We start from the raw sequence: 24,784 nt of genomic DNA, 5'->3' as shown, positions 1-24,784 counted from the left end.
GTCCGCCCGCGCGCGATAACGATCTAACGCGAGTGCGTTACAAAGAGCCGCCGATTACCTTTTCTCCCTCCCTCCTCTCGTTGCGCAAAAGAATCGATAGAATTATGCGCGGTTACGTAATACGCGCGCGCGCGCTTATTAACGTCAACGCGAGATATAGCGCGGAGGAGTGCGTGCGCGGTACAGGTGATTAACGAGGGGGATTGCGTAACGTTTGTGCGTGAGTTAAAACGTTTCTTTCCCCTCGCTCGTTACCCCCCGCGCTCGGGAACAATCAGGAGGCGCGGGGGCGGTTTCGTCGGTTTCGCGCACCGATGCTAATTTCGTTATCGCGCGCGTGTTACGGCGTAGCCATAATCGAGTGAACAACGACCGTCGGGAGAGCTGACTAATCAGTCGCTTAATTTCCTAGTAATTTTCTGCCGCAGTACACTGACAAAAACTAACTGTCGACTTGGAAGAAATTACAGGCGAATATTTACGGTCGGAGAAAACAATTATAATCAAATTGTATAACAGTATAAATAAAAATATAATAAAAGATATATATAGTTTTATACAAATATAAAATCACACAAATGAGGAAATTATCACTATTCTACACTGAGGAAAAAAGTTGTTAATTTGACTAAATTTTTTAACTTAATTAAATTTCTTCAATTCAACTATTTATGTATTTTAATCAAATATGTAAATAGTGAAATTAAAGTTCAAGTATTTTATGTATTTAAGTTAAATGCATAAATACTTGAACTGAAGAAATTTAATCAAGTAGAAGAATTTAGTCAAATTAACTTTTTCTCAGTGTAGAAATTAATGTCGTCTAACCGGCTAATTTCGACGCTGACTTTTTCCAACGTTATCATCGAGGACCTGGGATGAATCCACGCATTTGGGAAGAAGGAGAGGAAAGATCGGGACACCTGAGAATCCGATTCGACGAGTTTAGCGTATCGACGGGTTCCAGCAGTGTGTATAGGCCAGTGTGATGAGGTCAGTTCGCTCGCTGACCGCTGGTCAATGCCCCCTCGTCGGATCCGCCTGTTGCGAACGAACGAACGATCAATCGATCGTATGATCGCTCAACAGATCCGGATTGATTTCGTTCCCAGCAACGTTACCGCGCCTGGATAAAACGCTCACCAAGCGTTACGTAAGTTATGAGCAATTTGTCGTGCCGCGGGTAAGATCGAGCACGGAGTTTCCCGTTTAATTTTGAAGAGATAAAGAGTTCTCTGTTGCAATAACTCAAAATTAGTTAGAAATGACATGTATTATATGCTTATCATGTCATCTAATCGCTTTGACTTGTAAGACTTTTCGTCAAAACTCATCGAAGGCTACCCAAAGGTCTAATCAGAACTATTCGGAACATCAAACCGTTAATCAACAGAACTCTTTTCCTAAACTACAGCGAACTCTTTATCTCTTCTAAATTACAGTAAACGGAAACTCACATCAGAACTACCAAATTTTAATGTGTGGAGGCTAACTTAACATACACCTCGACGTGTCTATCTCTCTTCAAGGGTGTACGGAAAAGAATGGAGATGTTTTCAGCAACTGACATAAAAGGTGAGAATTAAATTAAATCAATCAAATTCAAAGTTAATCTCGGTTAACATTGCGTGCTGACTATTAATTAAACTGTTACATGAGAAACTAAGGTTTCTACACAAAACCTAATGTTCCATTCTATGATTCCGTATATACAATTTTCCTGACGTTACCAGGGACGCGAATCGGAGCACGTATTTTTCGAGCATGTACGCCGCGGTTATCAGACGTTACGTAAATTGGAAGAAAACGAGCCTGAGTCATCATGCGTTATAAAAAAAAGAAGCGAGTAGTTGCGTGCACGTTTTTCCGACTTGCGCGACGAGCGTCGCGCGTAGAAGAGCGAATCTCCTGGAGGAGACGGTCGTCGTCGCCGAACCGGCTCGCGATAATAACACCGGTCCACAAGCACGTGCGTCGGTCACCCGACGTTTATCTCCGTTATACGTGGCGTTTGCTCGCTCGCCCGCAAGAATTGGATTCTAAGCGATAAACGCGACGTGAATTTACGGGAGCGTTCGCGGTAATTCTATATCCACGAGAGCACTATCTCACGCTAATCGCAGCCAAGGGAGGTTGCGACACACCTTGCGCCTCTACTTATTATTAATCCAGCAATGTTACACGGGCAACATCCATCGCGAAGGAGTTATATATAAATTTCGCGGAGAGAGATTCGTTTGTTGCGCGCACCACCGCGCGAAAAGATTTCAGCGGTTTATTACGAAAACGGAAATTAATAGTAGAACCACTTAATGATCTCGTTATTGCAACGAGAGAATATCTCTCTGAATATCGCTACTTAAAATAAAGAGAAGTTTAATCTAAGAAAATAAATTACACTAAATTAAATATAGTGGTTGCACATGAAAAAAGAGCATTTTTGTTTCGAAATATTAAATATTACAATAAAATTAAATAAACCTAATCTAGTTACATGAGAAAATTTTATGTAGTTTTATTAAGATAAAAAATTAATATTTTTCATTTAAGATTATCACATTTTTTAAAGAACATTAAATTATATATAAGCAGAATTGTTAAAATATAGAGATTATTTTTAATTTAATAGTTTGTGTAAAAATTTATCTCTTAAAATAATTTAGTACTATTAAAAAATAGTAATAAGATAGTAAACGCGGATAGATAAGAATACTATTAAGTTACGTACAAGGAAAAAAAAAGAAACAAGGGGACACCCGGGTTTGAACCGGGGACCTCTCGATCTGCAGTCGAATGCTCTACCACTGAGCTATATCCCCGACGATGCTTACCGATCTCTAACTTGCGTCTTTCTCTGTAACCACATTAAAATCCTATCTCAATTAACATTTGTAAAAATTGTTTATTAAAAAAGTTAACATACAACAGAACCGTATTAAATACCGAAAAAAATTCATCTACTTAAATATTTTCAATTTTAACATATCTTCTATTTATTTTACAAAGTTCTATATACTTTTGTACGATACTTCAAGCATTCCCAGTGTTAAAAGAAATATGTCATTTCGATTTAAATAAAATATGTCGTAAAACTGCCACGATTAAATGTAACGCTTCGATGTATTAAACGATAAAATCCGCCGAGTAAGATTTGGGCGCGGAATGATTTCTCGAATCACAATAAAGAATTCTTGGAAGTAAAGACGAGAAGCCGTCTGTAACGGCAGGTGGATAACGGGCTTCCCGGAAAAATAATGAGAGACCGGTTTTCCGATCCGTGACGGACAAGGAATCCGTTCGAACTAAGCATCTATCGGGGTTATGGTAACAGACGCCTTTATTACACGACTTTTTTTCTTTTTATTGACAATATAAAACAATGTAAGAACAAGCTCAATCTCACCCGTAGTTTTATACTCTCTAAATTTCTTAGAGTGAATGTGGTGCTGCCACTACAATTTTTCGAGTGATTTTTCGCTCAATAAGATGTGGAATTCACTCTAATAGAGTAAATTTTTAACTTTTATTGGAGTGGAAAATTACTCGAAAAATTGTAGTGGCAGTATTTTCGCTCTAAGAAATTTAGAGAGTAGTTAAATTAGTTCTAATAATGTATTTGATATATCGTGTATGTATAATGTGTTTGATATAGCGGGGATCTATAATAATACATCACTCCTTTTGCTTAGATAGGGTTTTCCCTAATTCAGTTTATGCTGTCGTTTACAGCGTCTGAACGACCTTTTCACCTCATCGTCGTTATCTCCATTTCTTCTTTTCATGAATCCCTTCATCTCGATACATTGGGATCTCTGCTGTCGCGCAAAGTGCGTGTCATCTCTTTCTGAAATATTCATCATTGATATCTAGCTGGATCAGTTTGACTTCCCTGACGGGGGTTATCAATCCAGCCATTCCCGTGAAAACGATTACCTAATCAGAAATAGATAATATCTTTGTCATGCCTTTCTTCTATCGCTGGCAGAAGTGCGTTTCATCATTTCTCTTGGGATATTTCCCACAAGTCGGGATATAGATGTAGCAACTACATCATTAGGAGACAACTCGAGATTGATTAGAACCAGATGTGAAAAAGAGATATATGAAGATTACTTCTCTTACAACACTTTTTTTTTACGAATATCTCATCTCCTGTCGAGTTCCACTTCTTCTTGCCATTAGTGTGGTTTCAGTCCCTTATTCGGGATAATTGTTGCGGTCAAACTAAACCACGATACCTCATAAATTGATTTTCGAGATCTTGTTGAAGATAAAGAAAAATACTTTCTTTGCGACGTTTTTCTATTACGCGCGCGACGACGGAACAGTATACTAACGTCCCCTACAGAATGCCATGTCCACTACGAGAATCGGTAACGAATAACACACGGTCGGTAATACAGGAATTTGTAAAATAATTCTAATTATTTTCTTACATTTTGCAAAAGTTGCAATAATTATTATTTTCATGCGCTGAATTAGAACATCGTGAAAATTTAATTTAATATATTCCAATTTTTGATTAGCTTTTTAAAGACAATTACAATTCAAATGATATCGTTTTGCTACATATTTATAGCGTTTAACATAATTTACATATGCTAAATTGCAGTCGCAGTAAAATAGTTCTCTCGGATTTTACAACAGCGGAACCTGTGTAAAAAAAAACTGCGCATGTTCGCAGCCCGAATCATTTGCGGGTTCGCCAAGCAAATCCAACGGTAATTTATTGTTATCCGTACTGGCAATTAAGATGTGTACTTACTGGCTGCTTCTGCTGGGCTTTTTCGCGAGCGGCTGTATATTCTGCGTGGTCCGTTTAAACGGCGCCCGGCCGTCCGAACCCACGGACATCCCGCTTCGAGCCTGAAAAGGACATTTTTTTTTAATGAGTATCCCGGTTAACTCTTAAATATAAGGCATTCTTACGCATGCAAATCATAAGCGACTATAATGATCTTAAGACTTAACGATAATTAAAGTTAAAGTCGGGAGTTCTGTGACAGTTGTAAGTAACACGGAATGATTTAATGAACTAATTTTACGTAACGACGACGTAGTTGCGGGAATCGCCCTTAAAATATCTCTCGCACGCTTAATACCGCACTAACAAGCAGAAAAATCCTTATTATCACACAGAGAACACGTGTCTGATAAGCAAAAAGAGTGTTTCTCTGCAAAAGAAACTGCACTTTATTTCATTTGTTAAAAAAAAGATTAACAAAGTTAAAGTATAAAAAAAACTCGACAACTCCACGAACAATTTCTTACAAAAACATCTCGATAAGCGTGTGCGATTAAAAGAACGCGTTGCCTACAGATAACGCAATCTTCGGCGATAACGCGGAGATTACCTCCGGCAGAAATAAACAATTGGGGAAAGGGGCGCGAAAACGCGCGCCGTTCTACTCCGTTTCGCGCACGGCAAAGAGCAGCCGGCAATTAAATCGAGGTACAAGCCGTTACACGTGTGTGTGTCGTATCGCGCCGAGATTATCAAAAGGATTTAATAAAAAGCGGGACGCTGTATCGCCGGTCCGGATCGCCTCGCGAACTCCGCGGCCCTCCTCTTTAGTGGGCCCCGATAATCAGGGCGCGCGCACGTGCTGCGACACGCGAGTAATTATCCACGGGGCGCGCAATTAAAAACGGATAATCATCGGCGCGGTCACGCCGACTAACGTTTCCGTGACGCTCTGATTCGGCCGTGATTTATGCGTAACAGCTGGATAAGTAATCGGACGGCCCGTAAAACGGCGGGCAATTACACGCTGGACAGATCTCGGATCACCTCGGAAACGCCGTAATGTCGATCGTTATTGATCGTTTTATTATACCGCCGCGCCTTAATAATTACACGCGGTCGACGACAACGGCGACACAATGAAACAAAAACGAAAGGAATAATTTTCTTTTCTTCGCGTAGACTTTTGCAACGCACGGAGCCTTGACGTATTGCATTACGTTATTGTAATTGACGTGTTTGTCTAAATTAGCTTAATGGTCGAAAAAACTATTGGATATACTTCCGTAGCGAAAAAATTAGACTGATAATTTGTGAAGATTCGAGTTTCAAATCTCTAGAAACAAATTTAATTCTGTTAATCATATTTTAATATGTAGAACATTTAGATAAGATAAAAGTGAATCAACGCAGCAAAGATATCGACAAAGAATGATATTTTTAACCGAGCGGCTAAGAATTTGAGGGTTATTCTAAATTACATTATTTACTTACAAATTCATACGCCGTAAAAAACAATTTTATCCAAATAAATTACAGTTTATTACGGTTTATCGATTGCGGAACATTCAATAGACACTCGTGAATTATCGTTGTCTTATCTGTCGCTATATATTGCAAATAAGACGTTTTCCAGGTAATCTCCAATCTATATTTGGAAAAAAAAAAAACAACAACCGATCGTATTTGCGAGAGGGACTTCTTGCGCAGTCAACGGTGCGGATTACAATACAGGAGGTGCACAAATACACACAGGTGATATGCGAGGATACGCGAGGAGATATTACCGAATTCCCGCCTCCCAGCGCATCTAGAAACTGCCGGATCATCTTGAGCAGCAGATAAAATCCCGCATTGAATCACAACGTCTCGCAACGCAACGCAACGCAAAACGCACCACGTCTCGCGTTACCCGCGCGAAAGAGGACGCCGGTCTTACACCCGCTAAGAGTTCACACCTCCTCTCGCGAGATTAAATACACTCCGGGCCGCGGAGGCAACGCGCGTCGATATTTCCTGAAGGATCTCTATCTCTCTCTCTCTCTCTCTCTAAGAGCCTCCGCTCTGGGAAAAACGCGTCGTCGAGTCGGCGCGCGACTTGGCGATTTCCTCCGGTGAGATGTGTTTCCGGAGAATCGCGCGCCGATTCGACGGAAAGCTGGTGAGGTCACAGTTTTCGAGCGCGGGAAGATCGGTGAAATATCGTTTTGTTTCGAGCGGTGGCCGCGAATCCTCGCCGCAACACACGGGAAAGCGCGGCCGAAGACTGACGGGGAGAATTCGACCTGGCAAGATAAGAATTACGTTGCCAGCGATAAGCTAGTAAATATCCAGAAGAGGTAGGTAGGTAGGTGTGCGTATATGTGTGTGCGCGTGTGCATATGTGCGTTCGCGAGCGCGTATACGCCCACACAAACGCGGAGCCTTAAAGCCTGATACAAAGTTGTATGCGACGAACAATCCGCCGCCACTTCGGTCCTCCACGTTGCCCGCGAATCTCTCATAAAGTTTTATTACTTTATTTTTGTATATTTTTTTATTAGTAATCTCTCTCTCTCTCTCTCTCTCTCTCTCTCTCTCTCTTTTCTGCTGATATTAACGGTCCCGATTGATCACTCGCGCTCCTCCTTTCTCTCCCGTGATTTTATTGACGTATGTAGGCGATTTAATCGCATCGCGAGGAAAGAAGCACGAAACCGCACGAAGCTCGCCGGAATGTCGGCTTTTATCTCTGACACTTGGGACCCTTTCCGATCCCCCGATCTCCCGATCGCGGCCGGCGTTATCGCGCGGTCCCGCGAAAAACACGGCGCGGATCGTGCGCGGCAGGATTTTGAACCGTCGCGGACACCGTAACGCCAAGGCGACTTCGATCGGAAGGCTTGGTATACGTGCGTATACCTTGCGAGGAAGGTTCATCGAACCTCGGACGCGCGTACCGGGTTCTCTCTCACTCTCGGCCAATAATAAAGATGCACGCCCGGTACGTAACTACGCTCTGTACATACGTACCTAAGTACTACCCTGCACCCGTACTCGCTCTTTCTCTCTCTCTCTCTCTCTCTCTCTCTGTCTCTTTCTCTCTCTCGCTCTCTCCTTCTCTTCCTTTCTCTCTTTTTCTCGCTGCGAAATACTCAAAGTGTATATACGGGGTGTCCCGAATCCATCGGATCTTCGGATCACGATGCAGAAAAGAGCAGGAATAAAAAAGAACCGACGACCATCCGGATGTGTCGGCTGTCGAATGTTATGAAATTAATTTTCGATCGCGCTCGATTGCTCCTGCGAATCTTATATATTGTTTGCTGATCGGCGGGTACGCTTGTGTATACGTGAATCGAAATGATTTGCGAGTTCACGCGGAGGAGGCCGCGGGATACAGAGAAGATCGAATCATCGAACGAAGGCGTGCTGTTGTTCGGACGACACGGAATTTCTGGCTCTCTACAGAATCGCCATATTCTCGGCACGACTTTTCGAATCGACTTCTCGCATCATTCCCGAACCGTTACATTCTCGGATCGTGGATTCTAGGTTGCGCAACGTCCCCCCTCGTGACTGGGTTACGTTCTGGGATTCTCGGATTCTCGCGAAACGGCAATGTAGAAATCCCCGGAATATCGATCTTATCGGCTTGACCCTCGATCTTCTCCTTGGTCTCTCTCTTTCGAATTTCAATCTACAAATTAGCTCTTCTATAATAAATACACGATGCTCAGATCTGCCCCGTGATAAGTCTCTCTCTATGGATCCCTCTTGACCAATCTCTCTTAATTACCAATAACTTCACCACAATATTTCGAATTAGTCAAAGCAACTTTAATAGAAACTTGATTAAAATATTTGTCACTGATTGGAAGAAAGAGATTCTTAGAATATATCTTTGGCGAGAATTATTATGCTATTTATATTAACATTAATTATATTAAAAATAATTTCTTGTTATCGCATGCTCGCACAGTCAACAATATCTAATACTGTTATTTTTTTTTTTCTGATTACATGCAAACAGGACTGTCTTTAAAGTAACGTACGACCTTCATCTTCCCCCCGTTTTTCCTCGGAAAATTTACGCGCACACCCCGTATACACGCGATCACGCATTTACGCCTGGTTATTTAGCGGCGATCGCGTCGCATGTTTCTTTCTCGTGCGCGGCAATTGGAATTCCTGCGGAACGGATCATTGGCTCCCGATGATCCATTCCCGTGATCGCGATAAAAATCGCAACGTCGAGACGACGCGTTGCGCGCGCGCGCGCGCGTAGTTTAAGCGCGAAAGTGTACGAGGAATATACATCGGTTTTACGCAATGCGCCGGGCACGATGATAACGGGACGAGCTCTCCGGGTATTTTCGTGTCTGCCGATATTTACGACATAGTATACACGCGACTTGCGTTTTACGGTCGCTCGCGGAGTCGCCGAGACGTTACGTCAAAATTATTCTAATTGCAACAACAATCATCGACTCCGCGGCCGCGCGCGAGGAAGAAGAGAAGCCAACAACCGCGGACGCGCAAAAAGAAACGGCCGCCGATGATCTTGCAGGACGAGCAATCCCGCCATTCCGCGGGAAGAGTTTGTTTTTACCTTTTCCAGAATAATTATATATAATGCGGACGGCCGATCGGCGGAGCTCGAGGATTCGAGGTGAGGAAAGCAGGACGTCCCGTGGCGGGAGAGAAGACGGAAGAGTTTTGGCGTCCAAAAATTCGAGGGGGAAATCGGAGAAACGCTCGGCCGCGGCAAGATGCCCGAATGTACCACAGAATTTCAACGGGTTCAACGATCCAAGGCAATTGCCTTGGATACTATTACTATGCAGTATGCGCGCGCGCGCGCGCGCGTGTGTGTGTGTGTGTGTGTATTGAGCAATCACATACCAATTTCTCTCCGAAGGCGCGCTAAAAAGGCAATCCCGCGTTCCAGCGAGCGAGACCGCCGCAGATGCATCGGAGATGATCGTTATTGCTCGCGTTTATCGGCGGCGACGCGGCGGCGAGTTGCCGTCGTCGTCGCCGTACGACGTTTTCTCGCTTCTAGCCGCAGGGTGTGGCGGCGATTGATCTTTTGCCTACACTCCGATGCCGGTGTGACGGCAATGTAACAGCGAGGCGCGCGTATTACGCTAGCCTCACATCGCGCGGATATATGCGCGCGAGAGAAACGGTTCTCCTCCTCAATCACTTTCCCGAACGCGGGGCTCGGGCTTATGGTATCCTCGAAGCGTAGAAGGTATGTGAGTGCGTGATGAAAAGTAAAACAAGGGGCTTTGGTATCCCTAAAGCGAAACGCGCGTGTCTCTTTTAATCGTGTAATGTGAAGAAAGAAATATATATTGAAAGTGAGTTAAAAAATCTATAGACGCGCCGATTGTTGCTTTATTTAACCTCTCCTTCCCACCGTCCTCTGTTTACAAGACAGCATCTGCAATTTTTTTTTATGTATATGCAACATTTTTCTTTTTTATATATATCACCAAAAAATCAAAGAAAAAAGTCCTAACTTCTTGCCGTCCACATGTTTTTGATAAATTTCTATCGTCACACTTTTAGTTTAACTAGTTAAATTTCAGTTTAAATCGAAGATCGCAGGTCCCACCTCACGTAAACACTTCAGCAACATTTGTTATCGTTTGCGATTTCACGGGCACGGCGTGGAGGCAGCTTTAGAATCGCGCGCGGCCTACACGCGGGGATCCGCGTTCTTCTCTCGCTTCGAACGGAGTCGGAGTCTCAACCTTTATCGCCTATCTTCGATCAGCGATCGCGCTCGTTCGCTCGCTCGACCGCTCGCGAAATTGACTCGCGCGGACAGGTGCGCGCGTTTATCCAACGCGACGCACCGCTCTGGATGATCTCGCTTTCCGCGGGGAGACGCGCCGCCGATTCTCCGGGGCGGAATCGTCCGCGACGGTTCCCGCGATGAGTTCAACCCGCGGGACCGGACGATCCCGCTCCGGATCGCGTGACTATGTATGGCGAGGATGACAGCCGGTACACGTTGCGATAAACGAAGACGCCGAGGGAATTTTTCTGGGGGATCGAGAGACGTCCGCGAACCGCGCGTCACGTTCAGAATGTTGTCGGAGTATCAGAAAGAGTAAAGTATAATGCATTTTGACGAGCGAGGTAAAGCGCCACACTGGCACTTCCAATCCTCTGATGTACGCCGATGTTCTACATACTGGTAACAGATTGTATACATGTAAAATAAAAATATATCGATGACTTGCAGTCCTAAACGGACTGACAAGTTTAATTACAAATAAAATTGAATTACATCCTTTATTTAGTACCCGTCACCCGAATAACAAAAGACTCCGTATAAGCGTGAGCGTGAGATGCTGTCTTTTCGCCCAAGTTAACGCCCGATTAACGGATTTGCCGAGGCGCACGCGAGATTGAATTTAAACGCGCTTTGTTTCGTCACAGATGAAGCGGCAGGGTTTTGCTTCCTCGTTACCACGCGGTGTTACATCGGTGTACCGTTACGCGTGCATTCTGAAGAAAATCACAAGGCGAATGACGAAGCAACGTCCGAGCGCGATCGTGATATCCACGACGTTCCCCCCCCCCTTTTTTTTTGGAAACCTTAATGCCTCTTTAATTTACGGTGACTGACTTTCTCTCTCCGGGAGGAAAATCATTATCGAAGTAGTCTAAAAAAACAAACATGCGATAATTTTAATCCCAATATAAATGCGGTTGCAGCCTATCCTTTACCCGCATAATCCTTATATCGTATTTACAAGTTTATGTACATTCCATGTTTACCGAACGTATCGTCGTTAAACTTCTCTCGATATCATTCCACACAGATTCTCCGGAGGGTCTTACGATCGTCGAAGGATTTAACGCTCGAATATTCACGCCGCTCGTTAAGCTTAATTAAGTCAGCGGGAAGATCGCGGAAGCTCGATACTTCGTCGTACCCCATGCGGATCTTATTTACGTCCGCCGCCGGACAGACCCCGAGACAATCCGACCTGCGCCACTTCGGGGGGGGGGGGGGGAAGGGAATACCGGGCTGGAATGTCTAGATCGTCGCACGTGTCTTCGGTATGCGAATCGCGCGAGGCGCCGACGTGAGAGGAATATAGCGCGAAGGGGCGCACCTGCACATAAGTGATATCCGATTTTCGTCTGCCGTCGTCCCGTCCCGTGGAGAGACGTGCTTCGTAGATCGGCGGAAAGGATCTACCGCGCTGACGATCGAGATTCCCTCGCGAGAAGGAGACGCGTCCGATTCGGCAGTTCAATGCGAACTGACCGCGTCCCATGCTATTCCGTTCCGCCACCGTTCCTTTCGGTCTTATTCCGCGCGAGTGCAACCTCTCTCTCTCTCCTTCTCTGTCTGTCTCAAAGTGACTCCCTCCTCCCAAGCACGGGTCCTTCTCGCGATCTCTCCGTCACTCGGACTCTCATCGTGTCGCCGTGCCCAATCTCTATCGCCCGCGGTGCGTCTCGCTGGCAATTAGTTCATTAAGATAAGACTCGTCTCGGAATTAACGGAAAGGAAGAGACATTTATCCAGCCGGACGAGTAAAGTATCACGGGGCAGGACAAATCGACGTATCTCTCGCCCAATTACTATGCTCGTGAAAAGTTAGATAAGCCGTATCTTGTTAGAGATGAAATACGCCCGTGCACGTTGCAAATAAACGCTCGGTTAAATGCGACATAGTTGCTCTACTCTAATTTTTTTTAATTTTTTTCAGTTTCTTCTTTAAATATATATATGTGTACAGAAGACGTACTTGGTACATTTATTTCTCACATACAGGAAAAACATTAATATATTAAATTAAAATTAATAGATTATATATTTAGTAATTATTGTTTCATGAAATTATATTCTTGTTGATATATGAAATAATAATTTTGCTTCTATATAATTTAATCTTTTTTTTTTAAGAATTTAATAATTTTAAATTTCAGCATAAAATATAACATTTTTATTTCAATATTATATGATTAATTGTTTTGAAAATAAATAAGAATGAAAAATTCTATACAGGTGATGAAGAATGATAATTCTTAGTGTAAATTAAGATATTTTCTATCCGATATTTTTTTTCTCTACGTAAATATTATTAATACAACTTTCTTAATTAAAAATATACAACATTTCTTCATATGAGCAGATTATGTGTACTTAATGCTACATAATACATAATCTCATTTCAATATTTAAGGTTTCAAAAACGTATAATCAAAACAAGAATAATCTTTTCTTTCCGTGGACAACATGAAAAGATTGTAGATTAACAAATTCATCTTCCTCAACATTTCTGTCTGAATTACACCCGCATTCAACTAAATTGCAATCTAAAACTCCAAGAGCGACGCTCTCGTCATCGTTGCCCTTCGAGATGACCGATGATGCATCATTTAATCGCCGCTAATGAACGAGAAGTCGTCGCGTTTCAACAGAATACGGAATCTGTTTCATTCGGCATAAAACCGGCAGAAAATTTTAATTAATCTGACAAATTCCTAAAATAAGGATTATCGAGATGATAAAACCTCGAAGAACCGACTGTCGGAAGAACAACCGAAATCTCGGCGCTTCTGATTTCAACGTATAAAGTACAACGTCAGTTGCATAGCCGAATCGCTCGTTTGCGCGACGACGAGAGAGCACCCCTCGCGGAATTTTTCCGGCCTCCGCTGACCTTGGTCTCCGCTAAGTGGGTGACCTTCTGACCTAATCGCCGTTAATTTCATTTGCTAGAAACCTGCCTGCCGTCACGGCCTGCGAAACCGCGCGCGCGGCGCGCCGTCCTGGCGTCCGCTCGCTCGCTCGCTCGCTCGCATTTTTACGCGCCGCAGCATCGGAGAGCTCGCCCGCCCGCCCGCCAGTCTGTCGCGCTCCAAATACCTGTTCGGCTCTACCCACCTGCCGTGATTATGGCTCGTGGCGTCCCACGTAAATCTAGCCGCGGCTCGCGACGGGGGAACCTCGCGCTACCGTCGTGAGAATCCATTTTTCCGCCGGTTGCACTCTCCTTCCGGCTGCCCTCGATCAGAACCCTGCATCGAGCATACAATAATTGCAGCCTGCTTCTCTCTTTTTTTTTTCTCCTATCGTCTCTCCTTCTCTCTTCCCGGATCACCGAAAGAGGGACACCGGCTATCATTCCCCATTACATTCCAAGTGGTTAAAAAATCTTTTTATTATTTATAAAGAATATAAATCGATACGAGCATCCGGCAAAGAAACTAAAAACAAAGACGAAAGGAAAGTATAAACGTAGCAATGTGTTATATAAATAGAATTAAAAAATCAAATATCTTTACTTCTTCGCCAGTGAGTGAATAAAAAGCAAACACAAATAAATAATTCAATTTTGACCTGACTGGCCAGATATAATTAAATACAAGCATTACGTTTCGACCAACGTCAACAAAAAGGTTTTAGGTCCTTATCAAGTGCAATTGATACACAAGTTACATTAAACACGTTGGAATCTATATGACATATGCTCAGATAAATCATAGATAATGTGCGTCGCAAAAGTATAATTTTGACACATAATATAAGAGGCATAATATATGCTCTCCATTCGTACTACAATATTAAACTGGAGTACTTGATATAAGGACCTAATTAAACCGTTGGTCGAAACGTAGTGCTTGTATTTAATTATATCTGGCCAGTCAGGTCAAAATTGAATTATTTATTTGTGTTTGTCTTATATAAATAGAATGTTAGTATTTTTTAACATCTATTTTCTCTTTTTTATAACACGAAATAAATCAGTCAAAATTTTGCAAAAAAAAATTTAACCCGTATTGGGCTGTTGCAAGGAAATTCAAAGATATTCTTCAACTAATCCCTCGATCAATTACACATTACGACTTCGATAAGCCGAATGAATGCAATCTCTTGTTTCATGTTAATTGTAACATTATAATGAATATCACTTCGCGATAGCATTGAATCTCTAGCGTATTACAGAAAAGTAATAAAATGCGCTGCTATTTTTGCGTCGCTGATCTTTAAATAATTTAATTTTAAAAAACAAAATAGGCGTTTAATTGTAATAATTTTCGCATGTACAAATGCACTGAAAAAAATTTAATAAATTGAAATAAATATTTTTTCAAACAGTATCATGCAGAAGTTTTGTAAAAAATAAACAATATTTATTTTAAATAAGATAATATTTTCTATAATTTAGAAAATGTATAATACATTATTTATTTTTTACAAAACTTCTGCGTGGTACTATTTGAAAAAATATTTATTTTAATATAGCAAATTTTTTTTCAGTGTATTCTGCTACAAATACATAAAATCTATACTAACAAAATCGCGTTTATAAAATTTAAAAGCCGGAGCTTCTTAATAAATAAGCAGTAAATGTAATAATTAAATAACATTTTTAATATTTAATTAAAATATATTAAAAACCGAGGAAAAATTAAATTAAACATCCCCTGGCAATTCGGCACCTTTGAGCTCCAGTTCCATAAAATGCGTTATTATTAAATCATAACAGAGATCCACGTTCGCCAACTGAGAAAGTTCGATCGCACGTCACGCGAAGGATAAATCTGAGATTCATACGCCGCGCACGAGAGACGAATAACGATTTCAGTTTCGAATTATCTCGACTGAGGGTTCAATCGTCACGGGCCATCGATTTCGCGTGTACTCACGGAACTGCTCGCGCGACACCACGGCGAGGAGGCTGTTGATCATCGCAGAGTCGCGGAGGATCATCACGCGGTGCTCGTTTTGCAACGGCGATCGTGCGGCGAGCGAGCGAACGAACGAACGCGGAACTGCATGCGTCGCGAACGACAGCCCGCGCGAGACTGCCGGCCCCCCCGATGACGACGCATCGTCTTTGGCATTCGGCTTGGATGGGCAAAGTAGACGGATGGATGGATAGATGGGTTGGTTGGATAGATGGACGGATCGATGGACAGGCGCCGCGAGGCGCGTCCGTCCGTGGCGCGCGGCCGCGATTTTTAATCGCGAGAGCAATCTCGTCAAACGCGCGATTAACACGCGATTCCGAGCGCGCGAAATAAAAATCGCCTGCCCGCGTGAAATTGACAGATGCCCCCGATCTGTCCGTTCGAAGGAAAAGATTGGCGAGATCTTCGCGGCTTCAACTCCTTTCGTTACCCTCGCCGTCCGTGCCAATTTTGCGCTCTGTCTCTTTAACGTATCCTTGATTATATTAGACGGATAAGATTAATTGCCGTGGAGATCGATTAATTTATCTTGGGTTACAGCGTAAGAGTTTGAATTTTCAGGAGGATCGCGACGCGTCTAGACGCTTAATGTTATTTGCTTCGTCCTTCCCGTCTTGATTCTCGAGTCACTGGTTCGCGTGTGGCCGTCTCGTACGACGGCTTAATTGGGCTAATGGCACGTAAATGAGAGACGCGCGCGTGAACCGCGCGTTTGTTCGTTCGTTCAATTAGGAACGCTCTTCCCAAAGTGCAGATCAGACCTTCGTGAGCCGTTATGATGTAACGCGCATTTCTGGACATGACTGTGAAGTTAGCCCCACATTTTTAAATTTTAAAAAAATTAATCGGAGTGCCAGTTGCCCCCGCACGAGTGCAACAGTGCTGAGTCAAATTTAAAAAGAGTGCAACCGTTTAAAACAAAGAAATTCCAATTTCAAAAATGGGGGGGCCAACTTCACGCAGCCCCCCATTTAAAAAAAAAATTTTTTTTTCTTGCGGATTTTAAAAGATTTCAAAGAGTGCTACAGTGCACCGATGAGTGCGAAGAGAGTGCAATCAAAATAACCCCAGAATTTAAAATTAAAGTAAAATCCAAAATTTGGCTGTATCTTTGTCAATTTTGACTTTAGCGCTTCGGGCCATAAGAGACTTCGAAAGCACTCGTGCGGGGGCAAACGGCACTCCCGCGAAAACACCAAAATTCGCAAAAAAAAATTTTTTCTCGGGAACATAGAAAATTTTTGAAGACGAAGAAACTTTGAGTGGCTGCATCTTCGTCAATATTAACTTTAGCGCTTCGGGCCTTAAGAGACTTCGAAAGCACTCGTGCGGGGGCAAACAGCACTGCCGCGAAAACATCGAAATTCGCAAAAAAAATTTTTAATCGGGACTTAGAAATTTTTCAAATCTGAAACTTTGAGTGGCTGCAACTTCGTTAATACTAACCTTAGCGCTTTAAGTCATAAGAGACATCAAAAGCACTCGTGCGGGGGCCAACGGAACTCCAACGAAAATTTTAAAATTCCGAAAAAAAATTTTTCTCGTAAACTTAGAAATTTTTCCAAACTTTAAGTGGCTGCATCTTCGTCAATATTGACTTTAGCACTTCGGGCCTTAAGAGACTTCGAAAGCACTCGTGCGGGGGCAAACAGCACTGCCGCGAAAACACCGAAATTCGCAAGAAAAAATTTTAACTTGGGCCTTAGAAATTTTTCAAATCTGAAACTTTGAGTGGCTGCAACTTCGTTAATACTGACCTTAGCGCTTCAAGTCATAAGAGACATCAAAAGCACTCGTGCGGGGGCCAACGGCACTCCAACGAAAATTTCAAAATTCCGAAAAAAAATTTTTCTTGTAAACTTACAAATTTTTCGAAACTTTAAGTGGCTGCATCTTCGTCAATATTGACTTTAGCGCTTCGGGCCTTAAGAGACTTCGAAAGCACTCGTGCGGGGGCAAAGAGCACTGCCGCGAAAACATCGAAATTCGCAAAAAAAATTTTTAATCGGGACTTAGAAATTTTTCAAATCTGAAACTTTAAGTGGCTGCATCTTTGTCAATTTGGACTTTAGCGCTTCGAGTCTTAAGAGACTTCGAAAGCACTCGTGCGGGGGCCAACGGCACTCCAACAAAAATTTTAAAATTCCGAAAAAAAATTTTTCTCGTAAACTTAGAAATTTTTCCAAACTTTAAGTGGCTGCATCTTCGTCAATATTGACTTTAGCACTTCGGGCCTTAAGAGACTTCGAAAGCACTCGTGCGGGGGCAAAGAGCACTGCCGCGAAAACATCGAAATTCGCAAAAAAAATTTTAGATCGGGACTTAGAAATTTTTCAAATCTGAAACTTTGAGTGGCTGCAACTTCGTTAATACTGACCTTAGCGCTTCAAGTCATAAGAGACATCAAAAGCACTCGTGCGGGGGCCAACGGCACTCCAACGAAAATTTCAAAATTCCGAAAAAAAATTTTTCTTGTAAACTTACAAATTTTTCGAAACTTTAAGTGGCTGCATCTTCGTCAATATTGACTTTAGCGCTTCGGGCCTTAAGAGACTTCGAAAGCACTCGTGCGGGGGCAAAGAGCACTGCCGCGAAAACATCGAAATTCGCAAAAAAAATTTTTAATCGGGACTTAGAAATTTTTCAAATCTGAAACTTTAAGTGGCTGCATCTTTGTCAATTTGGACTTTAGCGCTTCGAGTCTTAAGAGACTTCGAAAGCACTCGTGCGGGGGCCAACGGCACTCCAACAAAAATTTTAAAATTCCGAAAAAAAATTTTTCTCGTAAACTTAGAAATTTTTCCAAACTTTAAGTGGCTGCATCTTCGTCAATATTGACTTTAGCACTTCGGGCCTTAAGAGACTTCGAAAGCACTCGTGCGGGGGCAAACAGCACTGCCGCGAAAACATCGAAATTTGCAAAAAAAATTTTTAATCGGGACTTAGAAATTTTTCAAATCTGAAACTTTAAGTGGCTGCATCTTTGTCAATTTGGACTTTAGCGCTTCGAGCCTTAAGAGACTTCGAAAGCACTCGTGCGGGGGCCAACGGCACTTTAACAAAAATTTCAAAAATCCGAAAAAAAATTTTTCTTGTTAACTTAGAAATTTTTCGAAACTTTAAGTGGCTGCATCTTCGTCAATATTGACTTTAGCACTTCGGGCCTTAAGAGACTTCGAAAGCACTCGTGCGGGGGCAAACAGCACTGCCGCGAAAACACCGAAATTCGCAAGAAAAAATTTTAACTTGGGACTTAGAAATTTTTCAAATCTGAAACTTTGAGTGGCTGCAACTTCGTTAATACTGACCTTAGCGCTTTAAGTCATAAGAGACATCAAAAGCACTCGTGCGGGGGCCAACGGCACTCCAACGAAAATTTCAAAATTCCGAAAAAAAATTTTTCTTGTAAACTTAGAAATTTTTCGAAACTTTAAGTGGCTGCATCTTCGTCAATATTGACTTTAGCACTTCGGGCCTTAAGAGACTTCGAAAGCACTCGTGCGGGGGCAAACAGCACTGCCGCGAAAACACCGAAATTCGCAAGAAAAAATTTTCACTCGGGACTTAGAAATTTTTCAAATCTGAAACTTTGAGTGGCTGCAATTTCGTTAATACTAACCTTAGCGCTTTAAGTCATAAGAGACATCAAAAGCACTCGTGCGGGGGCCAACGGAACTCCAACGAAAATTTTAAAATTCCGAAAAAAAATTTTTCTCGTAAACTTAGAAATTTTTCCAAACTTTAAGTGGCTGCATCTTCGTCAATATTGACTTTAGCACTTCGGGCCTTAAGAGACTTCGAAAGCACTCGTGCGGGGGCAAACAGCACTGCCGCGAAAACACCGAAATTCGCAAGAAAAAATTTTAACTTGGGACTTAGAAATTTTTCAAATCTGAAACTTTGAGTGGCTGCAACTTCGTTAATACTGACCTTAGCGCTTTAAGTCATAAGAGACATCAAAAGCACTCGTGCGGGGGCCAACGGCACTCCAACGAAAATTTCAAAATTCCGAAAAAAAATTTTTCTTGTAAACTTAGAAATTTTTCGAAACTTTAAGTGGCTGCATCTTCGTCAATATTGACTTTAGCACTTCGGGCCTTAAGAGACTTCGAAAGCACTCGTGCGGGGGCAAACAGCACTGCCGCGAAAACACCGAAATTCGCAAGAAAAAATTTTCACTCGGGACTTAGAAATTTTTCAAATCTGAAACTTTGAGTGGCTGCAATTTCGTTAATACTAACCTTAGCGCTTTAAGTCATAAGAGACATCAAAAGCACTCGTGCGGGGGCCAACGGAACTCTAACGAAAATTTTAAAATTCCGAAAAAAAATTTTTCTACGTAAACTTAGAAATTTTTCGAAACTTTAAGTGGCTGCATCTTCGTCAATATTGACTTTAGCATTTCGGGCCTTAAAAGACTTCGAAAGCACTCGTGCGGTGGCCAACGGCACTCCAACGAAAATTTCAAAATTCCGAAAAAAAATTTTTCTTGTAAACTTACAAATTTTTCGAAACTTTAAGTGGCTGCATTTTCGTCAATATTGACTCTAGCGCTTCGGGCCTTAAGAGACTTCGAAAGCACTCGTGCGGGGGCAAACAGCACTGCCGCGAAAACATCAAAATTTGCAAGAAAAAATTTTCACTCGGGACTTAGAAATTTTTCAAATCTGAAACTTTCAGTGGCTGCATTTTCGTTAATATTAACTTTAGCGCTTTGAGTTTAATTATTTAAATATAAATTTAACTAATGTTTTGTGATATTGTTTAATAATTATATTTTAAGTAAGTTTTAAACATTATCTTAAGTAAGTATTTAAACATTATCTTGGCATTAGACATGTTTAAATAAGATTATCTAGACAATAAGAATATCTAGACAAATTTTTCTTAAATTGTTGACATAATTGTATTTATGATGTTGACGATGAAACGAATGGATCAGATGCTGTGTGATGTACATCCATATTAATTGACGTTGCATTAACTTAATTTTTATTTTATGTTTGCCTACGATCACTGTTTACGCTTACTAAGTTGCAAGCAACGGAAAAATTCGACTCTAAATATCTTACACAATATAATAAAAACACAAGAAAAGTCTTATGATAACATAACTTTTAAAAATATTTATATAAAAATTTAATTACATTTAATTAATGTTCAATAATTTTCAATACTAATTGTTCGAAGTAATTAAATTGTTACAAACTTGAATAATTAAAGTATTCATAGTAATATCTTATACTATTTTTATTAAAAATGTTTATTATGTATACCGTTATTTATATAATAAATAATAATGTGAAAATAAAAAATTAATAAATATTTAAAAAACGTTAAAAAATGTTTATTTGTAGACTAAAATGAAGCCTTTTTCATAATAAAAATACATTTATCGTATATTTGATATCGATAATTTGATAATAAATTTTCTTTAATGTGAACAAAATAACGATGTAGATTATATATTATAACTATATGTAATAATATGATTAAATAATTAATTAATAATAATAATCTTTATTGCTTTATTGCACTTATGCTTTATTGCATAAGTCTCCGAGCGAAAATTTTTTTCAGAATTTCGAAGTTCTCACTGGAGTTCTGTTGCCCCCCGCACGAGTTCTATCGATGTCTCTTAAACCTCTAAGCGCTAAAATAAATATTGACGAAGATGCATCCACTTAAAGTTTCAAAAGATTTCTAAGTTTACGAGAAAAAATTTTTTTTGGAATATTGAAGTTCTCGCTAGAGTTCTGTTGGCCCCCGCACGAGTACTTTTGATGTCTGTCATGACTTAAAGCGCTAAGAATAGTATTAACGAAGTTGCAGCCACTCAAAGTTTCAGAGTTGAAAAATTTCTAAGTCCCGATCTAAAATTTTTTTTGCGAATTTCGATGTTTTCGCGGCAGTGCTCTTTGCCCCCGCACGAGTGCTTTCGAAGTCTCTTAAGGCCCGAAACGCTAAAGTCAATATTGACAAAGATGCAGCCACTTAAAGTTTGGAAAAATTTCTAAGTTTACGAGAAAAATTTTTTTTTGGAATTTTAAAATTTTCGTTGGAGTTCCGTTGGCCCCCGCACGAGTGCTTTTGATGTCTCTTATGACTTAAAGCGCTAAGGTTAGTATTAACGAAGTTGCAGCCACTCAAAGTTTCAGATTTGAAAAATTTCTAAGTCCCAAGTTAAAATTTTTTCTTGCGAATTTCGGTGTTTTCGCGGCAGTGCTGTTTGCCCCCGCACGAGTGCTTTCGAAGTCTCTTAAGGCCCGAAGTGCTAAAGTCAATATTGACGAAGATGCAGCCACTTAAAGTTTGGAAAAATTTTTAAGTTTACGAAAAAAATTTTTTTTCGGAATTTTAAAATTTTTGTTGGAGTGCCGTTGGCCCCCGCACGAGTGCTTTCGAAGTCTCTTAAGGCTCGAAGCGCTAAAGTCCAAATTGACAAAGATGCAGCCACTTAAAGTTTCAGATTTGAAAAATTTCTAAGTCCCGATTAAAAATTTTTTTTGCGAATTTCGATGTTTTCGCGGCAGTGCTGTTTGCCCCCGCACGAGTGCTTTCGAAGTCTCTTAAGGCCCGAAGTGCTAAAGTCAATATTGACGAAGATGCAGCCACTTAAAGTTTGGAAAAATTTCTAAGTTTACGAGAAAAATTTTTTTTCGGAATTTTAAAATTTTTGTTGGAGTGCCGTTGGCCCCCGCACGAGTGCTTTTGATGTCTCTTATGACTTAAAGCGCTAAGGTTAGTATTAACGAAGTTGCAGCCACTCAAAGTTTCAGATTTGAAAAATTTCTAAGTCCCAAGTTAAAATTTTTTCTTGCGAATTTCGGTGTTTTCGCGGCAGTGCTGTTTGCCCCCGCACGAGTGCTTTCGAAGTCTCTTAAGGCCCGAAGTGCTAAAGTCAATATTGACGAAGATGCAGCCACTTAAAGTTTGGAAAAATTTTTAAGTTTACGAAAAAAATTTTTTTTCGGAATTTTAAAATTTTTGTTGGAGTGCCGTTGGCCCCCGCACGAGTGCTTTCGAAGTCTCTTAAGGCTCGAAGCGCTAAAGTCCAAATTGACAAAGATGCAGCCACTTAAAGTTTCAGATTTGAAAAATTTCTAAGTCCCGATTAAAAATTTTTTTTGCGAATTTCGATGTTTTCGCGGCAGTGCTGTTTGCCCCCGCACGAGTGCTTTCGAAGTCTCTTAAGGCCCGAAGTGCTAAAGTCAATATTGACGAAGATGCAGCCACTTAAAGTTTGGAAAAATTTCTAAGTTTACGAGAAAAATTTTTTTTCGGAATTTTAAAATTTTTGTTGGAGTGCCGTTGGCCCCCGCACGAGTGCTTTCGAAGTCTCTTAAGACTCGAAGCGCTAAAGTCCAAATTGACAAAGATGCAGCCACTTAAAGTTTCAGATTTGAAAAATTTCTAAGTCCCGATTAAAAATTTTTTTTGCGAATTTCGATGTTTTCGCGGCAGTGCTCTTTGCCCCCGCACGAGTGCTTTCGAAGTCTCTTAAGGCCCGAAGCGCTAAAGTCAATATTGACGAAGATGCAGCCACTTAAAGTTTGGAAAAATTTTTAAGTTTACGAGAAAAATTTTTTTTCGGAATTTTAAAATTTTTGTTGGAGTGCCGTTGGCCCCCGCACGAGTGCTTTTGATGTCTCTTATGACTTAAAGCGCTAAGGTTAGTATTAACGAAGTTGCAGCCACTCAAAGTTTCAGATTTGAAAAATTTCTAAGTCCCGATTAAAAATTTTTTTTGCGAATTTCGATGTTTTCGCGGCAGTGCTCTTTGCCCCCGCACGAGTGCTTTCGAAGTCTCTTAAGGCCCGAAGCGCTAAAGTCAATATTGACGAAGATGCAGCCACTTAAAGTTTGGAAAAATTTTTAAGTTTACGAGAAAAATTTTTTTTCGGAATTTTAAAATTTTTGTTGGAGTGCCGTTGGCCCCCGCACGAGTGCTTTTGATGTCTCTTATGACTTAAAGCGCTAAGGTTAGTATTAACGAAGTTGCAGCCACTCAAAGTTTCAGATTTGAAAAATTTCTAAGTCCCGATTAAAAATTTTTTTTGCGAATTTCGATGTTTTCGCGGCAGTGCTCTTTGCCCCCGCACGAGTGCTTTCGAAGTCTCTTAAGGCCCGAAGCGCTAAAGTCAATATTGACGAAGATGCAGCCACTTAAAGTTTCGAAAAATTTGTAAGTTTACAAGAAAAATTTTTTTTCGGAATTTTGAAATTTTCGTTGGAGTGCCGTTGGCCCCCGCACGAGTGTTTTCGAAGTCTCTTAAGGCTCGAAGCGCTAAAGTCAAAATTGACAAAGATGCAGCCACTTAAAGTTTCAGATTTAAAAAATTTCTAAGTCCCGAGTGAAAATTTTTTCTTGCGAATTTTGATGTTTTCGCGGCAGTGCTGTTTGCCCCCGCACGAGTGCTTTCGAAGTCTCTTAAGGCCCGAAGCGCTAAAGTCAATATTGACGAAGATGCAGCCACTCAAAGTTTCTTCGTCTTCAAAAATTTTCTATGTTCCCGAGAAAAAATTTTTTTTTGCGAATTTTGGTGTTTTCGCGGGAGTGCCGTTTGCCCCCGCACGAGTGCTTTCGAAGTCTCTTATGGCCCGAAGCGCTAAAGTCAAAATTGACAAAGATACAGCCAAATTTTGGATTTTACTTTAATTTTAAATTCTGGGGTTATTTTGATTGCACTCTCTTCGCACTCATCGGTGCACTGTAGCACTCTTTGAAATCTTTTAAAATCCGCAAGAAAAAAAATTTTTTTTTTTAAATGGGGGGCTGCGTGAAGTTGGCCCCCCCATTTTTGAAATTGGAATTTCTTTGTTTTAAACGGTTGCACTCTTTTTAAATTTGACTCAGCACTGTTGCACTCGTGCGGGGGCAACTGGCACTCCGATTAATTTTTTTAAAATTTAAAAATGTGGGGCTAACTTCACAGTCATTTTCTGGACTAGCCCGTGACATTGCATAACGTATTAATTGCGTATCGTGAGACGCGAGTTATCGATGGACTGGGTAATAACAACGCACGTACCGCTGCGCACAATGTCGTCTCATCGTAATTACAAGTTTTCTTACGAGCACTTACGTGTCTATATTAATGCTCTAATACGCTTTTTACGGCTCGACTGAGCAAGAAAATAATTGATATCCTCCTTGCTCAAGGCTCAACGCAATGCTTATTTTAAGTTCGATAAAACTGAATTGTCTGACTGAATTTTTGGCTTATAACGTTCGAGAAGTTATATTTCAATTTTAACGATAGATTCTTTATATATCAATTTTTACACTCGACTTTTTCTATTTGAATTTAAAATATATCGATGCAA

General features: G+C 41.0%; 1 protein-coding gene and 1 non-coding gene across 12 annotated transcripts in view; both read right to left on the bottom strand.

The window, feature by feature from the left end:
* LOC105834055 (cytospin-A) overlaps window positions 1-24,784 on the bottom strand; it is a 57,829-nt gene that overhangs the window by 23,530 nt on the left and 9,515 nt on the right. For 3 of the 11 annotated variants that reach the window (XM_012676265.3, XM_012676252.3, XM_012676266.3), the window contains exon 2: window positions 4,766-4,866. In XM_012676265.3, coding sequence (XP_012531719.1) covers window positions 4,766-4,866 — 101 coding nt within the window. Of the gene's footprint in view, window positions 1-4,765; window positions 4,867-6,531; window positions 7,023-11,862; window positions 12,083-13,646; window positions 13,970-15,205; window positions 16,215-24,784 lie in introns of those variants that run through there. The other 8 variants (XM_036291663.1, XM_036291664.1, XM_012676259.3 and 5 more) reach the window with 8 other exon arrangements.
* On the bottom strand, window positions 2,748-2,819 carry Trnac-gca. The gene has a single exon. It is a non-coding gene; the product is annotated as a tRNA-Cys (tRNA).

Source organism: Monomorium pharaonis, chromosome 9, assembly GCF_013373865.1.
Source record: "Monomorium pharaonis isolate MP-MQ-018 chromosome 9, ASM1337386v2, whole genome shotgun sequence".
Lineage (NCBI taxonomy): Eukaryota > Metazoa > Arthropoda > Insecta > Hymenoptera > Formicidae > Monomorium > Monomorium pharaonis.
This window is presented reverse-complemented; position numbering and strand designations above follow the sequence as displayed.